General features: G+C 38.0%; 1 protein-coding gene across 3 annotated transcripts in view; it reads left to right on the top strand.

The window, feature by feature from the left end:
* The first annotated feature begins 4,668 nt into the window (after nucleotides 1–4,668).
* The window catches only part of NOVA1 (NOVA alternative splicing regulator 1), a 152,175-nt gene continuing 135,306 nt past the window's right edge, over nucleotides 4,669–21,537 (top strand). The window contains exons 1-2 of one of the 3 annotated variants that reach the window (XM_075754082.1): nucleotides 4,669–5,520; nucleotides 7,411–7,554. In XM_075754082.1, the coding sequence (XP_075610197.1) occupies nucleotides 5,385–5,520; nucleotides 7,411–7,554 (280 nt within the window). In that variant the 5' untranslated portion in view covers nucleotides 4,669–5,384. Of the gene's footprint in view, nucleotides 5,521–5,983; nucleotides 6,104–7,410; nucleotides 7,555–15,143; nucleotides 15,211–21,537 lie in introns of those variants that run through there. The other 2 variants (XM_075754083.1, XM_075754087.1) reach the window with 2 other exon arrangements.

A 21,537-nucleotide genomic window follows, 5' to 3' on the forward strand; every position in this document is an offset into this window, starting at 1 on the left:
GGTAAGTGTCTAGCTACTGGAGTTTCATGGATCATGCCCTGATTCATGTAGTCAATTCCTTGGGAGGGATGAAAAATGATCTTGTCCTGAGGCTACCTTATTTTTATACTGAGGTCTGGGTAGGTCCTCAGGTAACCCCAAGATATAAAGAACACAAGAACAGCTTATAAATCTGATCTACAGATTCAAGAATGAAGAACTGAGAAGAATTCACTTCTGTACTCCTGAAGAAAAGTCAAAAAAAGCTTTTGCAAATTTTGATGAATATTGTGGGAATAGGAGGAGGCAGGTGATCCTTCAGCCGAGACAACAGAAGTGGACATTGATTTCCTACACACACTCTCTCCTTCCACCACTAGAAAGGGAGTTTTGGCCAATATATTCATGCTATGATAAATAGTATGGTCAAATTATTTCTGATTTTAAGTTACTATCCTCAGTTTACTGGAAAAACAAAGCTACTACACAGTAACGGTCTACAACATGAAAGGGTTTAACAGTTGTCTATGTTCTTTTTGGTGAAGAGTGCAGCTATAAACACTTGACTTTAAGAAGTTTGGTAGTGCAGATAATATAGATGCAGATAATAAAAGGAATATAAATATGGGAAAATAGATAATCAGGTTACTTTTGGTTTAATCCATGTTTATTTTTTTTCCCAAACTCTGTGTTTGATTTTCCTAAGATTAATATTGCTGCAATCTTGGAGAAGTTCCACTGAAACTGAAATTTTTTTGCTGATGAACAACTTCCACAGTATTTAAACAAGCAATGATTGGATAATTTAATCAATAATAATAATAATAATAGTTTAACTGATATATTATTGAAGGAAAAAAGTTTCATAACAGAAGGTGAAAGTTAGTTAAAGATTTGCAAGAGACTTCTGAGTTTGTCACTAACTGTAATTTAAGCGGAGCCAGAGTTTACCAGGAATCACAGCAATCGTTCAGTAATTAAAAACGGCCAATAGCAGTGTCATCATTTTGGACAAAGACCGTAGCTGTTTTCTTTTACCTAGCCAGGATGTTTAAGAGGTATTGTTTTTCATCTAATGGTTATTGGGCTCTGCCACAGTTCCCATAAAGGGAAAACCAAAGTGTTCATTCTGTTAGCCAGAGGAGAAATATCCATCGTCTCTACAAGAAACATGAGGTTGAGTTCTGTTCCACAAAGTGGACTTCATCAGATGAGGTGATGTTTACTAGAACTTTACCTCAGTTATTCTGCAGATTTCTATTTGTTAAAATATATGCTTAATTGCTTTGGTTTATGCCTCTTCCTAATGCCTTTCATTTCTAAGCACAGCTCTCATCTCTGTGGGAGAGATTAGTTTGAACGCTACCATCCACACCTCCACCAGCCAAGAGCGTTTTTAGAAATAAGGCTGGCAAATTGCATTCATATTCCATGTCATCACTGAACTAAGTCTTGCTGAAGTTATAGAATACATTAGCTGGTAGGACATGACTGAAAGAAACAGAAAAGGAATCAAGATCCCATAACAGCTTGAACAACCTCTGGTTAGAAATGTCGGTCTAGAGGTGGCTGAAAAATAAATGCTGAGCAACAGATTACAGATTTGGAAAGAGAAGAAAACTCTGCTGATACAGACTTTTTTATTTTTCCATCGGTCCTTTCTCCATAGAAATCATGACAGAGTGGGAGCAAGGAGCAGACCTCCACAACTATTTTCATTTGTGCTTCAGACCATGAGCAATGCAGGAGGCTGATGCACCGCAGGGCAGCATCCTAGGTTGCCCGTATTTTGCGAAAAGGTATTTCATTGCCCCCACCTATGACAAAAACACAGCTCGCTCTGAACTGCCCGTGACCTCTACCACTAGAGGGCTGCACTTCAGGTGAGATGCCCCCCTAGACCTCAATTATCACTGCTCCGAGCAGTGAAATAAGGAGAAATAAGCATACTCTGAAGCATATCTGTAATAATTAATACCTTTATTAATATTAAATCAATAGGTGTTGACATGTTTATTATATGCAGCTATTTGCTTAGTTAAGTATAACCGTTACCAAGAAACTCGCTGAGAGGCTAGTTATATAGTTTTAGCTAAATTCTTCAAAGATGAATGTGTGTATTAAACTATAAAAAACCCCGTACTTATAGGTACCAGAAAAGTTGAAAAAGCTTGTCTTAGTGGGACTGGAAGATAACACATTGGGAAATTATTAAACAAAAGGCATTCTGTAGACACAAGGGGAGGCACTTGTGAAACAGCTGTTGGTAAAGAAACAGACTAACGCAGGACAGACATCTGCTGAGTCCGAGGAAATTAGGTTTCAGGATTACCACTTTTTCCTCTAAGCTTATGGAAGATAGACACACAAACAACATACAACAAACAACGCAGCTTATCATGTTACAACCCTTTTTTATTCTACACTTTAATATTCCTGTTGTTAGGAGGAAGCAATACTTTTGTTTAAAGAATGCAATCAAGTAAATGTTTTATAAGCTAATTGGAGCTCCCAAAGTGAAGACTTGCAGGTGCTGAATCCAATCAGATCTGCCACATAATTAAAATTGGTGCAGGGGGCACAGTAAAACAGATGTGGTCTTAAAACAAGAGAATTGTTTGATTCGATGTTACTACAGATGAATGGCACGTATTCAGTGAGATAAAGGGAACAGTGTTATAATTTATCCAGTTTCACTGCGGAAATTGACTCAAGATGGCTTCATTCAAACACTGTGGGTTTTTTTTTACTTTTGTCTTCAAAATTTTCTATAAGTCATTTGCTTAGTTTACAAATAAAAAGAGGCCTCTTAGGACCGATGATCTTACAAACTGGACCTGAGATTTTCAAGTCATGCTGTGCTCTTTCTGGCTCAAATACTAATTAAAATTCTTCAACTGGAACTTAGTAAAGAAAATGGAAGAGCTAGAACCAGTCCCCAGCTTGTTGTGCCATAATTGTGTGAGCAACTGCCAAGGTAACAGAAGCCTAAAATTTTATTTCAGTCAGTAAACTAAGCAATTATGAGTCAGAGTATCTTAGATAAAAAGGGTATGTGATGAGTAAGAAAGTTCCATTTTTATACAATCATTTTTCTGACCATATATGCTATCAAATTGTTAGTGAATCTGCCGCATCTATTTCATCTGCCTGTGAGGAGGCTAGATATCGCATTTCTGGGACACAATTCCCAAAGAAGTCATTGAAAGTTTCCTATGTACAGTGCTGGATCGAGTTCTTAATTTGTGAATGCTTTCAGGCAGGAGCCTGTTTAGATGTTTAAGTGTCCACATTTTAATATCCTATAATGCATTAGATATCTGGCTTGTAATTTATAAGTAGAGGTGATGTGTTGTATTATATATTATACATGAAATTTGTATTTTCAGTACTAAAAATTGTTTGGGGCAGTATTAATGGTAAGTGATTATTGAAACTAAGGCCGAGTCTCCCAGGGAGCTCGGGATGGAAACTGGAGTTCACCCACAAACAGCCAGGTTTCAAGCTTGCATAGTAGGAGGGGAATCAAGTCAGCAGCCATTCTGCACACATACGCATCAATACGAATTTAGCGGTCTAACGCAATAAACACGCATTTCTAAATCTTGTAGTGTTGATACTCTAGTACTGACCACTACCCTTACGGTTATATCGGGTTGAGAAATTTTTCTCAAAGGCAATGAGTCAGTTAAATAGCAAAGAGGCGGGCAAAACCGCTTTTATAGTACATAGACAATCCTCCGAGCCCTCCCATCCCCACCCCCCTGCACCTTACGACGTTTTAAGCCTCAAGATGAATAATCTGAGATTCGTAAGCAAAAATAACCTTCGTCGCAGTGAAACGCCTCTGAATTTCCTACAAAATATTTACATAAGAAACGCCGCTCTGTGTCACACAACTCCAGCTAGCCCGGCTGTCACAGTATAATAATTAATATCTTTATTATTTTATTTTTTTTTTTCCTACAAGCCTGCGCGATGCAGCCTGGCGCGTCCAAGGCTCCCGTCGCGGAGCGGCAGCGCTGCCCCCCGCCCGCCACCGCCGGGAGGAAGGGCCCCATCCACACCGCCCGGGTCGCGCCGCGTCGCGCTGAGGTGGTGCAGCCGGCCTCAACGAGGACACGTCCCCGCTATCCCACAGCCTCCTCGAGCAATCTCAGCCGTCCTCCCACGCAGCTGCGGGCCTATGAGGCGCAGTGTGTAACCCAGGTGACGCCGCATCACGGCGGGGACCCTCCCGGGGCGGGAGCCGGCCCCCACACACGCCCTCCCCACCGTCGTCGTCGTCGTCGCCGTCGTCGCCGCCGCCGCCACCACCCCCCGCCGGCCGCCGCAGAGGTTAAACCACCCCCGCCGCCCCCACAACGGCTCTTCCACTCGCGGCCCGTGATTGGCTGTACGTTTCAATCCCAACCTTGCTCTCTTTTGTTCCGATTGGGCACATCTCCCGCCTGTCTTCGCTGGAAGCCCCGCCTTTCTTTTTTATTCCGGCCCCCCACCCCCCCCCCACCCCCCCCCGCCTGTCCCCCGTCCCCCCTCCCGTACTTGCACCCCCTCCCACGGCTCTAACCTCTCCTGCCTTTTGGGTTTCCGCGGTGCAGCCGAGGGTGGCGGCCCCCAGCCCGCGGCCGGCCGGCCAACCAGCCGCCCGTGCGCCCGGCGGTGGCGGTGCTGGGGCGAGAGCGGAGCAGCGCCGCGCGGGCAGAGATCCCCCCTCGCCACCCTTTGCACGCGAGCCCGTCAGTGAGGGAGGGCACGAGAGCCCGAGAGCGGCGCGCAGCCGAGCCGCAGCGCCAGGCGCGGCACCAGGGCAGGCAGGGACGGAAGGGGGCTCGGAGGCAGCGTGAATCATCTCCCACTCGCTCCCTCGCCCACCATTTACACCGCTCGCTCGCTCCCTCCCTCCTTCTCCCCCTCCCTCCCTCCCCGCCGCCTCAGTCTCACTCGTTCTCTCTCCCCTCCTCTCCTCTCCCACTCACTCTCTCCCCTCCTCTCCTCTCCCACTCACTCTGTCCTCTCCTCCTCCTGTCTCACTCTTTTCACTCTTTCCCCTCCTCCCCTCTCCCCCTTTCTCTTCCCTCTCTCGCCCCCCTCGTTCCCCTGTCTCCCTTCTCCTCATCTCCTCCTGACACTGCACTGCAGCTGCTCCTCCAGCCCAGTCCTGCCCGCTTCCCTCCCTCCTTTCCCTTCCCTCCCCCCGGGTGCCAGATAAACAAGGCGCGCAGCATCCTCGACAATCCCGAGCTTAAATCTACATTTTCGAAAAGGACAAGAGAACGGGACGAGCCCCCTCCCCTCCTCCTCCTCCCCCTTCCTCCTCCTCCTCCTCCTCCTCCTCCCCCCTTCCCTCCCTGCCCCCCCACCACAGAAGGGAAGAGACAATTCTCCTCCGAGCAGCAGCAAACATGATGGCGGCAGCTCCCATCCAGCAGAACGGGACCCACACCGGGGTTCCCATAGACCTGGACCCGCCGGACTCCCGGAAAAGACCGCTTGAAGCCCCCCCCGAAGCCGGCAGCACCAAGAGGACCAACACGGGCGGTGGGTATATCCTCTGTCACCTCCCCCCCCGCCCAACCCACCCACCTCTCCGCTTCCCTACCTGCCTGCCTGCCTCCCCCCCTTCCCCCCCAAACATTCCCATTTCTCTAATGTTATCATTCATCAAAATGGCGTCGGTTTTCAGCATCTACCGGTCTTTTTATTTAATATCCACGCCGGGGCTGCACAGCCGTGACCCTACGGAGGCTAGGAGGGAGCGCAAGGGGCTTCTGCAGCCCAGCCATCTCGCTCGCCCGTTTAACGATGGGCGAAAATAAATGGCAGCTAGAAGGAGACGGCAAACGCACTTTCCTCCTTCCACATCCTCTGGGTCGCAAGTTGAATTTCAGCCTTGCCGTGCGTTTTCCTTCTCCTTGGCCTCACTTCTATTGTCAGCGCATACACGGCGTGTGTTTGCCGTGCTGGGGGCGAGGGCTGGCTGGTGGCGGGGGGAGTCGCCTCTCGGCTGCGGGGACTCGCTAGTTAACATCCTGCTCTTCCTGGAGGAGATGAGTTATAACGGGACCAGCATCTCCTCTATCCGTTTGCACTGGAGTCGTCATAACAATGCACCGAGGCAGAGGTGAATTTATTTGCCCAATACTAAGAGCAGCGGGCTAGCTGTACGTAGTGCATGGTTTCAGCCAGCTACGTTAATACGGGCGGGCACGACTGTCACACACAGGCACTTCTTGAGACGCTTATAGTCTCGGATAAGAGAAGTGAGGTGAACCGGGATCGTTCCTTCTGATTAGGGGAAAAAATAACAACTTGGCGAAACAGGTTTCATGGTAAAAGTCTTGATATCCGTGCCAATGGGACGTTGCCTTAATTACTGGGGAGAGCCTAAGTCTGGGGAACCAGCGGACCCTTATTGTCTTGCACTTTTTCGGAGCCGGTTACGGAAGGTCCTTAGACTTCAGTGTGGCTGGATTTAGCAGTGGGGTGAGGGTACAGACAATTGTGCAGTTGCCGAATCAGACTGGGAATCCTTTTTTCTTTTCCCACTCCATTCATTATATGTTTGTTTGGGTTTTTTTTTTGTTTGTTTGTTTCTGTTTTTTTCCTCTTCCGATTGTGTGCTTTAACGCTAGTGGTGGGTAAAAGACTGGTATTGTCTATCTCGTCACCTTTTAAGTGTATTTAAAATAAGTGTCTTAGGCTTTTGATCAATTGGTAAAAATTCTTCTTAATGTCCTTTAATTAATGAGCTTAAAAGAGATCATTGTCGCTTAAGAAGTGCTAAAGGAATACATCAGGATTACTTAGGCAAGTGATTTCATCCGCACCAATGTTGAGTTGTTTTCTTGGCAGTGGCTGAAATGCTTGGAATAAAACCCCACATTTTGGGTGGGTTATTTGGTAGCAGAGTAGTCGTTTTGCTCACTTAAGAAGAATGCAGGCAATAGCTAATTGCTATTCTCATGTGTTTGCTAATGACAAACAAATAGCCCATCAGAATTTACAATTCATTCCTTCTTAGTTTTGGCATTTCTTTTGCAGTATTTTCAAGCAAGGTTGTAGTTGTCACTAAGCACGTTTTCGTGCAGGGCTTTATTTTTTTTGAAGGGGTCTGATCATTTCTGCGTGCTGTAGTTACCATTGGGGAAAAAATTCTACCTTTGAAATATAATTCGGATTTCATTCTTATTCTTTTACTGAATTAAGGAATCTATGTGGATTCTTTAATTTGCTCAGAATAAACATACATATTTTAAAATGTCAAAGACATAGTCTAAACATGTCGTGTAGAATGACGCAACTGGTCAGATGTAAATGCATGAATTACTGGATGAGTTTAAAGATGTAACATTTTGTTTATTTGTGGGTCTGGGGAGGAAAAATCAAAGTTTGTAAGCCATATTAACCATGCATATCTCAATTTTTCAGAGGATGGCCAGTATTTTCTAAAGGTCCTCATACCTAGTTATGCTGCTGGATCTATAATTGGGAAGGGAGGACAGACAATTGTTCAGTTGCAGAAAGAGACTGGGGCCACCATCAAGCTCTCTAAATCCAAAGATTTTTACCCAGGTAGGTGCAAAAATTAGCCAATTCTTTATTTTTAAATCCCAAGGGGTGTATGTACATGTCAGTATGTTTCATATATCAACTAAGCTTCCAGTGCAGCTGGAAGCATTATTTCTCAGAAAAGTATGTTACAAAGTGCAACAGTGAATATAAATGTTCTGTCTGTCTTGGTACATGGAATGGATTGGGCACTAACTGCTTGAAATGTGTTTAAAGATGTTTACAATCTTGCGAAAGAATATTTTCCTTAACATTTTGATTGCTTTGTTTTTTAGTTTAAAATAAAAATAAATCTAGCTTTAAGGAACCAACTTGCCAGCTGGTGTAAAAATAATTGTTCGTTTGAACTTTCCAGACATTGTAATGACAATTAAGCTAGAATGAGTAAAAATGAGAGGCCGCCTCTTAAAGAATGGGCCATTTACTTTAAATCCATTATGTACCTTCTTTCTGCTTCACTGCTTTGTTCATTGGCTCTGGAGTGAAGTAAAGAGGACAAGTGCTGCTCTTTATATATTCTTTACGTTATGTTTATCATGATGGTGGAAGAAAACTCTATTATAAAAGTGAAATACTCTGGATGAATAAAGAAACGAGGATTTTATATCAACTATATTAATGCACAAGAAAGAAGTTTTTAAATTTTGCATATAACAATAATAAATACCTGATTTAGCATTTCTCCTTTATAAGATTTCTGAAGAGAGACTCTTACATAATTATATACAAGATTTTAGCTTCTGCAATTGACTAATCATTTTTTCCCAAAGATGAACAAATTAGCGTTCGATAATTGAACTTTGTTCTAGAGGACTTTTTAAAAACTGATGCAAAATAACAACATAGCTAACACTTTTTTTGGTTTTACGATTTTGTTATTTTGAAGAATAACTGGTGATTTAGAATTGAGTTGACTGGCTGTTAACTACTCTTCTGTTGGAAAAATAAGAGCTGCTTTGCATTTGATCTAGTTTAACAAGATGACTGAATTCTACAAAATAGTGAAGGCAGTTCGTATGGATGTAAACGAACACTAACATTGGAGCATTTAGCTTTCCCATCCTCTAACTTTAGTGTCAGGCAGAAGTGAATAATTTTTTGTTAATGGGGAGGTTGTGGTCTATTTACAGTGATGATTTTTTGATGTGGAAATTTTAATGCACCTGTTGTACATCTCCTTAATGAATCTAGTTTATAATACTTAACTACCAGAGGTTACACTGATGCATGTAGATTTTTTCTGTTGAAAGGTACAGCTTATGAATTGATGTTTGTTGTCTTTTTTTTTTTTTTTTAATTTTCTTTAGGAAGTTAGAAAAAATGGTCTTTTATTTTGAAAGGTATGTTAGAGTGGAAAAAAAAAATCAATGTAGAATTGTGAAAACTCTTAGAAGAAATAAAAGCATTCAAAAGAGCCTGATTGCAGAATTAATAACATAATCTGGGTAAAGAGCCGCAATAGTAAATTAAATTCACTGTCAATAGATGAAAATGAAATAGATTTTCTGCATTATACATGAGGTGGTATCAGATATGCAAGGATGTTACAGAAAATTGGTGTTTATGAAGAATATTCCAAATACCAAATTACAAGTCTTTTCATTTTACTACAGTTTATTTACACTCACTTGGAAAGGACGCTCCAAAGATTAGATCTTTTGTTCAGTGCTCTAGCATAGTTCTTCTGTGTTCTGATTAAATCAGAATTACATATTTTTTTGTGTAGCAAATTGTAAAGATACAGCAGTAGTAGCAGAAGAACCTTTGAAAAATAAAAATTAGCAGGCTAGAATGACATGTGTAAAAACGTTTGTGACAAATGCATTGTCTCTTAAAATCAGTAGTAATAATATAGATAACTAGGGCAGTGAGGCTCAAGCAGTTTCACTGTAACAGGTGCAAATGAAGTTCCAGTTTGGCTTCATACAGTCTGCTTTGAATTTGCAGCCACATTGTGTCATGTAGAAAATGAGTGTTGTAAGGAAGTTGGTGACCGATAACCTGCTAGAGCATGGAACAGGAATGAGAAATGTATTCCAGCGTGGCTAGCTCTCATTAGTCTTTCTGTTTGCGTTTGACCACCAGCCCATGGAATTTTCGGAGGTCCTGGCATTCCCTGAGCTGATGGCTTTTGGGTTTCTTCCAGACTCTTGTACTTATATAGTGTTAGGGAATACAAACCTTGTGAAATAGCTAATATAAAGATACGGTTTATTTTACTTTCGAAGTTTCTTAAACAATTACTGTTTCCTAATAGAAGTTACTTAGTCCATACCTCTGATGCTTGTGACTATAAATGTATTTAATGTATATTTTGCTATGGAAAGTTCTCTCGCCGAAGCTTCTGTGAAACTTTTCTGGGTTTTTTTCGAAAAGTTTTAGCACAGTTTGAGTAAGTTGCTATTTGGAAAGGAGGAAGTTGGTTGTAATACAGAAGTTATGAGTAGTTTCTATGATCTAATAGTGTTCTTTTTTTTTTTTTTTCCTCTGTGATATAGGACTTCACTATGCAGACTGATTTCTGTTGGAATTATTTTTGTGCATCAAAAGGTGACATAATTACTGAAGAATTATATGGCAGCTCTAATTACAAGAAATTGAAGGAAAAAACAGCTTTTCGCTGAACATGTTAGTTTACAAAATAGGAAGCAGTATATAAATACATTACAGTCCACTACAGTCTTATTTTTTGAGTACACAATTTATTGTTCTCTTTTCAGGTTACCAGCTGGCTTTTTCTAATTGTCTGGATTTCTGCAATTTGACTATAGCTATTGTGCTTAGATTATCCCTGATTCTTTTCTGTTCAGGCTTGTCCCCCTAAGTTAGTGGAAAAGAAATTAAAATGGCAAAATATGCCCTACTTTTAAACTTAATGGTGCTGATCCTTTCTGCAGAGAAGTACAGAGTGTGTATTGACTAGTAGGTTCTGGTCCAAAATTTAAATACGGATGTAGCCATGCTACTTTAATGTTAATGAAGTGAACTAAAGAAAGTGGTCATTCTGTGAAGCTATTTTAATGTATGGTTTTATTTTGAATAATATAAAAAAAAGAGTCAGTATTTCTGTTGTATTAAGCTCTCATTGTCTTATCTGTTTCTCCATTCTGAATTGTAGTGAGCACTGGACTGAAAACTACTCTGGACACATGTATTTTTTTCCATTGCGAATGCTGGCGCGCACTCTCGCTTGCTTGCTTTCTGTCATGCACTCTTGCTCTCTCCTTCTGCGCTCCTGCCCCAGTCTCACACATACACACACACATATGCGCGCACACACACGCACAAAATTGTTACAACGCATCATGTTGTTTATCTTGCAACAGGATCTTGCCTGGTCTGAACTTGGTGCTTGAGTGAATTTGAGCTCGGTCAGTGTTTTTCAATTTATTGGAATATGAAGTCATATGTGTACTGAAATTAGATCATATTAAGAGCAGAGATTAATAAAAAACATAATTAAATGGGGATAAGGTTTTACTGCTTTTAACAATAGATTAGCTGTGTTGTTTTTATAGCAGATTTCTAATCAGTAGTGATCTAAATGTTTGAAAAAGTACAAAAGGTGGGAGTTTCCTCCCCCGTCTCGTGTAGAGTGTATGAAGTGTTGTGTGACGATGTTATGTTTTTACCAAGTGACTTGTATTTGAGATGTTTTATGTTTGAATATCAGATTTTTTGAAACATTGATGTGTTATTGGAGATTGAGCGTCTAGCTAATCATTGTGCAAGTGCCCTTTTCAAAAGTCTCTTTTTCTGATTCTTAAAAACCTTTCAAACACGTTGAATGTGTAAGTAACACAACTGTACAAGAATTTATAATAAGTTTACTTTCTAGCTTCATTACTCCTATTAAACTCTTAGGAAGAAGGAAGGTATAATAGCTTGGTTCAGCATTATTATTTCCTTTATATAATACAGGAATTGTCATGTTAATTTATAACTCTTAAAAATAACCTAAAGTCTAGTAGGGAAAATAATCTGTTTTAAAAATCAACACTTGAAATAATGTTGAAGTGAAATACTGCTTTTTCAACTATGGAAGAGAAAAAAGAGTAATGGAGTTAGAAGCGAGAATGGCGATAGTTATTAGCTGTCTGTTGTCATGCTTCCTTGAAGGTGGTTTGTCATGCATCAGTAAATGCATCTCACTTTTATTCTTGATACTTCTAATATTTTCTAAAGTGTTAACATTAGCTAACTGAGACTTTATAAATATATATCTAAGATTATCAGATTCTGTTGTAAACATTTACTTATATGAGTAACTTTGGGGATAATGGCACTGAGAAAATGACTGAACATTGAGTAGAGATTTCAGAGGTGGAATCTAGAGCTGTGTAGGTTTGTAAAGTAATCACTGGAATTACTGATCTTTCTACTAGTTAAAAAACAAACTAACCAACCAAACAAAACCCCAAAACCAAAAACAACCACCAAAAACCCCCCAAGTGTTGGTTGCCAGCTGTTCAGAGAGATAATTCTCAGTTGGACAGTTGTCTGTTGCCTGGTTACTGGAACAGAATAAAAAAAGTTAGCTTGTTAGCCAAAAGATCCTTAGTATTTTACATTTAAAAGGAAGTTGAAACTGAATATATAACTTGATATGATCTTGAGATTGTTACATATCTAACTCACCCAACATACTATTGCTTAGCAGCTTCTCATTTGGTAGGCTTAGAGAATTTTTGAGTGGAAGTTTAAGTAGAAATTTTGCACTGATTTCTTTTACATGTAGGGACTTTTTCATGTTAATAAGTGAATAAACTTTGACATAGTAAATGGTTTTGGTTTGTACAAAAGTGCTGTGACTTTGTTTTGTATAAGAAAGGTTTTAAACAACTTGTGATAGATTTGGAATGGTTAGTATAATGTTAATAAATGATACAGACTAATTATATGTGCACTTGGTTGGCAAAATAAAGAACAAAGTGAGGATGGTTGTTATCACAGGGAAATGCCATATTTAATAATTTTGGACTTTTTTTCTTGTGATTCATTTTTGTCTAGTTTTCAATATAATTGAAAACCAAATGATTCTCAGTAGATTAGAAAGCTTCTAGTAACAATATTGTTTTTTGATAAAGTTGAGATTTCTGTAAAGATTCTTTAAGAATATCTATTTTCTGGGCTCATGCATTCTGGAAAAAAAAGACAACAAAACCTAAGAGAAATAGTTGCAGTTGGTGTGCAATGAAAATTTTAAATTTTACTCTTTCACAAAGTTTCAAATTTCCATATATTGATGGTGTTTTGTAGGTAGAACAAAGTTTTACTGGACATTTGTCAGAACATAGGTCTTCGAGCTAATATTTAAAAACTATAAACAGGCAATGTCTGAATCTCTTAATTGTTTTCCTCTTCTCCCTCATGCAGTAAGAGAAGCGTGTTCTCGCTTTTCTTAATGGTTGCAACCTGTAACAAGCAAAACCTTTTTCAAATGCTCTTTGATCTTCTTTGTTCTTTAATTAATTGCATTAACTTAAGTATTGTTCTCAGTAGTTGACCACGAAATTTATTTTGCCAGTGATCAGTAGCTTTTTGGCCAGGGAAGAAAATCTTGGATTCAGTGAATTTGTCAGACTGGCTTTTAGAAATGGAGCACAGAGGGATTTGGGAGGAGAGTTTGCGCCTGATTACTATCTCATTTCCGTCTTTGGACACAGGTCTAGCATAAAGTTAAGCAACATCTGTAAAGATTTGACTGGCAAACATCTCTCTGGGACTCATCACTGCATCCTGCAGCAGGTGCAGTCAGCTTTGCAGTCCATCTTAAAAAAAGGTTTGTTTTCAACATTTATCAGTAGGCCAGTGGGAGTTAATGACTTGGTGAGGAATATGGTAGTTGTCAGTTGTCCGGTGTTGGAATGCTGCAGGTAATTGGGCTGGACTGGTGAGAGCTGTGGCAGTGTGCTTCTCACGTTGCACTGCAGCTGCTGTTGATCTTAATTAATCTGACCCTCAGAGGCTGCAGTGTCATGGTATAAAACGCAATACATACTAGGAATGGAAAGGCTGCTTTTTCGACTCTTATTGATGGTCATGTTTCTAGGTAGGCCGTTTGGTTTTCTAATTGGATTTGTTTGACACTAGCCTAAAATTCTTAATGTACTTCAGTCTAAAACTGTAATACATTTTTCTTGTTTATCAAATATATTTGTGGAGTAATGAAGCTGATAAACATGTTTTTGAAATGTCACCGTTGTAATGGACTTAGCAAAAATATTTGTGTTTATTTTGACAACAAATACAATTGTCTGTAAATGAAAAGAATTATATTGTTTGTGTCTGGTATGAATTTCTGGTGTACTGTAGTATGCTCTGTAGTGGGGTATTCCTGGTGCTCTTGCTGGCTAGCTCAGTCTTGTGACCGTTTTAAGGATTTCTAGTAACATGGAAACATCTAAAATTGGACTTTGGTATTTGGCAGTTGGAATAAATGAGTGTGCTGTGCATGTGCGAGACTATTAATTTACTGTAGATATACTGCTGTCTTCTTCCTGATTGCATGACATGGCTTCAGGAAACTATCAGGATCCTTACATTCACGCTGGTATTCAAGGCCATTCTGTCTTTCCATCCCCCAAAGGAAATATCAAACCAGAGTTTAGCCTAGAGATGTTTTAAATGTTACATTACAGACTTGTAAGATTCTATTCCGTCTTATTTTTGTTTTGATTTCAGAGGTATCTGCATCCCATTTGTGATTATTCATAGTATTATAAGGATTAACTACATTGGTTGTATTTTGATTTAAAAATAGAGAAATGATTGTCAGGAAATTCTGTTTTAAATTTCCCCTATATTTAATAGATTATCAAATATTTTAATACATAATAAAATGACAGCTACCTAAATTCCCATCCCCCCATATTAACTTGTTTTCACTTTAACATGTTCGATAATTAATTATGGTTGAATCTGATTGGGGTTTACTTAATATTAAAAGTGCTGTTCTTGATTATAGCCAAGAATTAAAATTCATTTGCAAGTACTTAACTGGTCTGATTGAACTGTCAGTTTAAGGCAGGATTTGGAAACACATCTGTGGAAGTCAGCTCCCAACTGTACAACGCTAACATGCCTTTGTAACTTTTGAATATGAATTTATCACTCTTTGCTTGAGCTAGTTATGAACAATACTGTTGTGCATTGCTTTTCTCAACTTCTGAATTGCAATAAATTTTGTGTAAGGTTTAAGTGTTCTGCATAATTGATGGACAAAATTAAGTATCCTTCATGAAAGGCCAGATAACATAGGTTGATGTATAAAGAAGCTGATGTAAATAAGTAGCTATGTGACCAGAGGGCACTTGAAAGAATAGTATATTAGGGACCCGGTTTAAAGTTACACGTTGGTGATATGAATGGTCTGGGGTCGGATCCCTTGTAAGTGAGGAAGAGATACCCTTGTAAACTTATGTATATGAAAGTGATTATGTAACATTAGCATATTTTTTTTTTTATATATAAAGAAGCATGAACCTCAGACAAAATTTCATATTTGCCTGGTCTTGTAGGTTTTGATTGTGAAAGACTAAACATCTGTTTTTCATCATTGATCTCTCACTGCATCCTGCAGGGCCTGTCATCTCAGCATTGACAGGATCAGATGAAAAATACAATCGATGTGTTGACATTTTTTTGAGAATCACTCAGGTAAGATTACTTGTTATACAGAACTACAGTGAAATTCATGGCTGCTGCTAATGTTTCACCAGTTGGAGCCTTTGCATTCTCAATCATTAATTAAATTAGATACTGAGGTTCTCTGCATGTTCCCTTGTTTCTATTTTAAAAGCACTTTTTGTGCCTTGCTCAGTGCCATTTAACTCTCTTGTAATTTCCCACATAAAGAGCTTCACACATTTGTACTATTTTCCCCCACTTCATAGAGTGGCACCTGTTTGCTTGAATCAAGAACCATAGTGCACACCTCCAAAGCTCTTGGAAGATTTATATGTACATGTATTTTATTTTATTTTCAAGTAGTGACTTTAGTTCTTTTTAGATTCTTCATTGGTAATATGGGGAAGAAAATTCTCTGTAGAGAACCAGGTAATCAGAGGCAGCAGCAATTTATTATCTTCCTAGTGTGTTCTAAACACTCATTTTCAAACTGTACATGAAAAATTACAAATATTTAACTGAATATACAACTGTGGAGTCTTCCTTTTTATAACATAAATTATTGGAAATATTTTTATGAAGTCATATACTGGAAAAGTAGGAAATGGAAAGTGTCCATTCAGTTGGCTTCGTTGAGTATCCAATGTGCTTATAGAATTAAAACTATATCAGAGTGTATTCTCAGAGTTGGGCAGTGAAATGGCATGGCTATGAGGTAAGAGGGAGGAAAGATCAGTTGGGCCATATGATGAGTTGGAGCTTGGTCTAGCTGAGGTTTACATTTTATCCGTATCTGTAGTCTGGCGTTAGGAAATGACAGAGTGTAAGTAGGATAGTGTATAATAGTAGCAACAGCAGCAATTCAGGTGCTGCAGCAGGCACCATTTCGGCAGCAGTATTGAGCTGGAGTTATAGAATATTTATGTTTTATTGTAATCTGGCAGCCTACCAACAGTTTTCCTGAGGAATTAAAAAAAAAAAAAAAAGGAAATAGGTGGCTTTTTAGCGGTTTATTAACCTGGATTTGAAGAAAACTTCTATGGAACAAGAGAGGCTCTTCCAGCATTCTGTCTGTGCTGATTTTCAAAGATCTGCAATGAAACGCTGCTACTGGATGCCTTAAAGTTTTATAAAAATGAATCGTTGCAGTGAGAAGTGTTAGACATAGAACATGTATGGGATTTGTTTTCTGTCTTGCATGTGTGTGCACACTTCATTCTTTGTATGTCTTCTACTTACTGTATTAGATGAACACTTGGCAACTCTGTCAATCTAAAGTAAAATATGGATTACCAAAGAACTCCTTATAATTATATCACTTCCCAACTTCTGAGTCTTTTACTGTGCAGTGCAGCACACCTAAGTCTGCCAGTTTTTGTTGAGATTACTTTTCCTCAAGCAGCATTTAATTTCTAGTGTAGTGAAATGCTCAAAAAAGGAAGTGTTAACTTTACAAAGGTTTTTTTTTTTTCAGGGTTATAAATTTTTGTGTGTTTTGTGTAGGTTGGTAATGCCAAGTGCTCATCTAGTATTTGCACTGCTTTTAACAATAATAAAATATGTATTTTATAATTTTATAAGCTGTCTAGTTCTGAATGGATCTACATCTATGACTAGCTGTTCTAGTAAGTGCCAACATGATATGTTAAATGAATAAATTCTTTTTTTCTGATGAATTGATCCCAAACAACCAGAAAAAAGATGGGATAATTTTGTGTGATGAGCAGGTAAATTCTTAGGATTGAACAGGAAAGAGCCTCTATAAAAAGGAAGTTACCTTATGTAGCCAATAGCTCTTCATTTTACTTGAGTTCATTTCTTTCCCTGAATAACAAGTATTTAGAAGAAGGAAACAAATGGTTCCTCCAGTACTCGGATTTTAAATTAGGTTGTTTATTTTTAAGTGTATGTAGAAATCCACACACAATTGCTATCCTCAGAGCTTTAGTCTTGCATGTTCCTGATAAGAAAGTCAATGAAATGGTCAGTTATATTTGTCCTTCTTTAGGTTTCCTGTACCTTTTAAAAACAAAACCTCCTCAGTTTATGCAAATGTTTTATCACCTTCTAGTCTTAAAGACATAGATAGTCAAGGTCAATGTTAGAATTAAATAATATACTTATACCTTGCTAATATTAATTTTTATTTCAGTTTTTAAATGGTACTTTGTTGATTAGTAGCTAATCATTCTCTTGGTTCTCTATTTTCTTTTCCAATGGCTCATGTTTTTGATAGTACTTACTATTTGAAAGAACGTGACTTGTGATGTTCAGAAGTAGTTCCAGTTCTGTTCTTCACGCTTTGTTGGTTTAGCGCATTCTGATTTGGAGGATGCAGACAAGAGAAGGGTACAACATTTAGTCATCCATAATTGTAAAATAAGTACCTTGATTTTTCCCTTTGCCAACACACATGCAGATGCTCAGAATGAGGAAAAAGGAACTCCTTGTTATTTATCCACTTTTTGTCCTTTTTTGACAGAATAACTTATTAACATGTTGTGCAAATGACTACCATGCTTTCAGTGTTGGCTAGTCCAGGAATTTAAGTTTCATCTTATGCAAAATTCTTTTTGTGTGTTTTCTTCTGTAAAGAAGTCTCTGCTTGTAAATTTTGGCAGCTTTATATTGGCTGTCTGGAGATCATTGATTTTTTTCATTATTTATTTATCTTTAAGTATTTGGCTTTTTACTAGAATGGCCAGTTGTGATTTGGGTGCCTGGTTTCTCCCAATAGAAACTTGCAGAAGTGATGACAACAATTTACTAAGGGTTGCGGTATTTCAGTTGCAATTGAAATGTAATGACCTTTTTCTGAAAATATGGATATACTTGAGTAGGCTGCTAGGATAATGCAGGGATTTTTTTCTGTGAAATGTTATTGCATAGGAGATCAGAATAGGTGATTGTAATGTTCTCAGTAGTGTAAGCACGAAGGTGTCTTAATCTGGATGTATTTTTCCTGTCAAAGATTCTGTGAAGACAGAACTAAGAAAGCACGTAGGGGTTTTGGTGTAAATTAGTATATATTAGTAGCACTGGTTTTGTGTGACAAGGTTTCTGTATTGTAGAGTATGTTTGCTTGGGAGGTGCAGATAAGCTATGGTCGCTGTCTGATATTCAAGTAAAGTATGCTTAAAAATAAAAGTATTTCAGGAACTATTATAAATTTCTTATTTGTAGTATGACCTACCTCAATAGGTCTAAAAAGAGGTGTAATGTTGCAATGCTAATTTAAAGGAAAAATTGCTGTTAGTAGTTATCTACTGAATTGTGATGCAGTTTATTGGCAAGCCAAAGGAGAATGATGACATATTTTATGTGAAGTGATCTCAGTTTATAAACAAACAGATGTGTGAACTGTAGTGCAGATTCAGATACATAGATATTCTGGAATCCTCATAGGTAAGTCTCTATGTAGAGCGAAAGACCAAGACTGAGTAGAATTTATCTCTCCATTTTAAAGTTTCACTTTGCTTTAAGCAGGTTCAGTTGTGTTAATCCATTCAGAGTGCAGCAATTTTCACACAGTATTTAAATGCTGGACTCTAAGGGTGTTACCACTTCCTCATTTTCTTTTTCCTTTGCTCAAAAGCAAAAGATGGTTTTCACATTGGATGTTTCCTATCAATGTTTCTTCTGGGTAGAAGTAACTTACTGGTGTCATCTACTTCAAGGTGTGGGATGTACCCGATGCTTGCCCCCTTCCATGGGGGAAATTGAGGAATCTTGCTGGGCAGGCCATCTTACAAATGCTGAAGATTGTTAGAAAGATATATTTCATCAAAAAAAAATACTATGTGTATGCTGCTTGCTTGGGAAAACCCAGTGATTCAGTCTCAACAGGTATTTAATTTCAATTTTTAATCTTCAAGTTACTTTTTAGAGCTCCAAATTTTCCCTCTATAAACTTTCACATTCTGAATCTCAGAGTAATAGTTCAATGTGTTCTAAGCACAGGAAAATTTATAGTTTATTTCATAAGCAGTTTAACATGCACGGTCTTTTTTACTTCCACTTTTATACTTGATGTTCAGAATGGAAATTCTGCCAGTAAAATATAACCATCACTCTAATGGATTCAGATTTTGTGGTAAGGAAAACTTCCCATTTTTAGATAGAGCAAAGATTTTTGGAAGTAATCAAACCCTAATGAATTGTTTGCCATGCTTTGTGTTGCTTGAGATCAAATATTCCACTGAAGTTGAGCATTTCTTAAAGTTGTCCAAACTCTTTATATATGCAGGTTAGTGCAGTGAGATACAGTTCTTCCACGTTTTCACTGCTGATGTTCTATTACTTTCAGCAAAAAGGAATACAAATTCTTTTTCTTGTCTCTTAAGCGTAAGGGCTTAAAATGAGAATTTCTTTCCTATTCGCCACTGCCTCCCAAGAAAGTAAGTGGAGACAGTCCTATGAAGGCAGTAAAATTACCAGTAGTTTCTGTATACAAACATTAAATTCAGGTAAGTACTGAATTTATGTAAGGTGGAATATACGTCCAGTCTACATAGTCCCACACTGGTGTGTTTTCATGTAGGAGTAGATGAATAGTAGTGTGTATATATATAAAAAAAACCTCAACCAACCAAAGAAAACCAAACCTGCATATGATTCCAATTTAGGTCTTTTGTTAAAAGACTCCTTTCTAAGGATTTTACTTTTTTGAGCAAAAGAATTTTTTTTTTTCCTGGTGCTCGTCTATGGTAGTTAACATTTACTGCTGCCTTTTCCTCTGAGGAGGAATGTGTTCTCACTGTTTTCTAGCCTTGCAAACAACTGTAATTGAACTTCTCAGCTGGATAGAGCTGTTTGTATTTGGAGATGTCTTTCTTCTTGGATTCAATTTTAATATAGTCAAGTAAATGATGAATACAGGAATAACGCATGTGCCTTGAGGATCATGTAGGATGCCTTTTCAGTTAAACAGATGTTTATCAAAAATAGGTTATCAGTATGAACTTGCCAAATGTACATGTTCTCTCCTTTTGGGATAAGAGTCTTAGAGCTTTTTCTTTTAGTTCACGGTCTCTTTGCAAGAAAATTTACATTGTTTTAAAAGTTCCTTTCAATTTTTAAAGCAGAACTATGAACCTTTACTAATGCCAAAAGCAGGACAAATTTTAAAAACTTAGTGTATATAATCAACAGTATTTTGTAATTGTATTATACTTTGGCTTTGTTTAAAATGTAGCTGGATTTTCTGATATTAAAAAAATAATTCTGCATCTTTATGTATAGACTGGCTTTTTACTATATTTGTAAATCTGTTCAGTAATTCCATGTAGGAAAATACTGGCTTTATGTTAATGTATGCCAGTCTTGCTAAAAGGTCCATTTTAAGAGAAGCGTTAGATCGAATCCAGATTAAGTTACAAATCCTCTTCAAACTAAACATTTTCTAGAATCTATTTCTATTTGCAAATAATTGCTCTTGTTAAAAGTATTATATCTTTTCTTGTGTTGCAACATACTTGTAAGTATGGAACTGACTGAATTATCAAAAATTATCTAAACAATTAGTGGGAAGGATTCTGTAATTGAAGTTCTAATCCGAAATGTTAAAAGGCAGGCACAAGTAAATTTTTAAAAAACAAATTCTAAGGGAATACTGTCGTTTTGACTTAAAATAGTAATCATGAAGTCAAATTACCCTTTTTTGTTTATTACATAAAATGTTTTGACTCATCTTTTAGAAGGATATTTTGGACTTTTTATCAGGGAGCAGACTGATTAAGTATGTATGGAAGAAATCAAATATATACACCATTCTGCTTTTCAGTATGGAAAAATGATGGAATACTTAAGGATTTCCTATATTCTGAATAGTCTAGTTGTTTACACAAGCCTTTACTCTTATAAAAGTTTTTCTCTAATTTATTTATTGAAAATAAAAATGTAAAAAAAAAATTGTTTTGGTTTAGTGTTGAAAAATCTAATGCCTTTCAAATTATTTAAGCAAAATTTTAAATATTTATTTTTATATGTGTTTAATTTTGAGCTTAATAGAAACCTTCTGTAAAGGCAATTGCAAATTCAAGGACTTGATGCTCATTTAAAAAGAAATGGGGAAGCACTTCTTAACTAAACTCTTGTATGTTCTTATTTATAATGTAATCTGTGTTTTTAGAATGAGACAGTGTGTTCAAGTCTATCTTGATATTGTCTTTCTGTTGAAATAAGTTATCAAAAATACCACCTACCATTTTTGAGAACTGAGGGAGACAGTGGAAAATGCAGTTCATGACTGAAGGGCGTATCTTTACTGTTATTTTGTACTCCTGAACAAGAACCAAAAGTATTTGGAAAGTCTGCTACATAGTAATTTGGCTACTAATGTGTTAACTGCTTGTTTCC

This window comes from Balearica regulorum, chromosome 5, assembly GCF_011004875.1.
Source record: "Balearica regulorum gibbericeps isolate bBalReg1 chromosome 5, bBalReg1.pri, whole genome shotgun sequence".
In the NCBI taxonomy this organism is placed as follows: Eukaryota; Metazoa; Chordata; class Aves; order Gruiformes; family Gruidae; genus Balearica; species Balearica regulorum.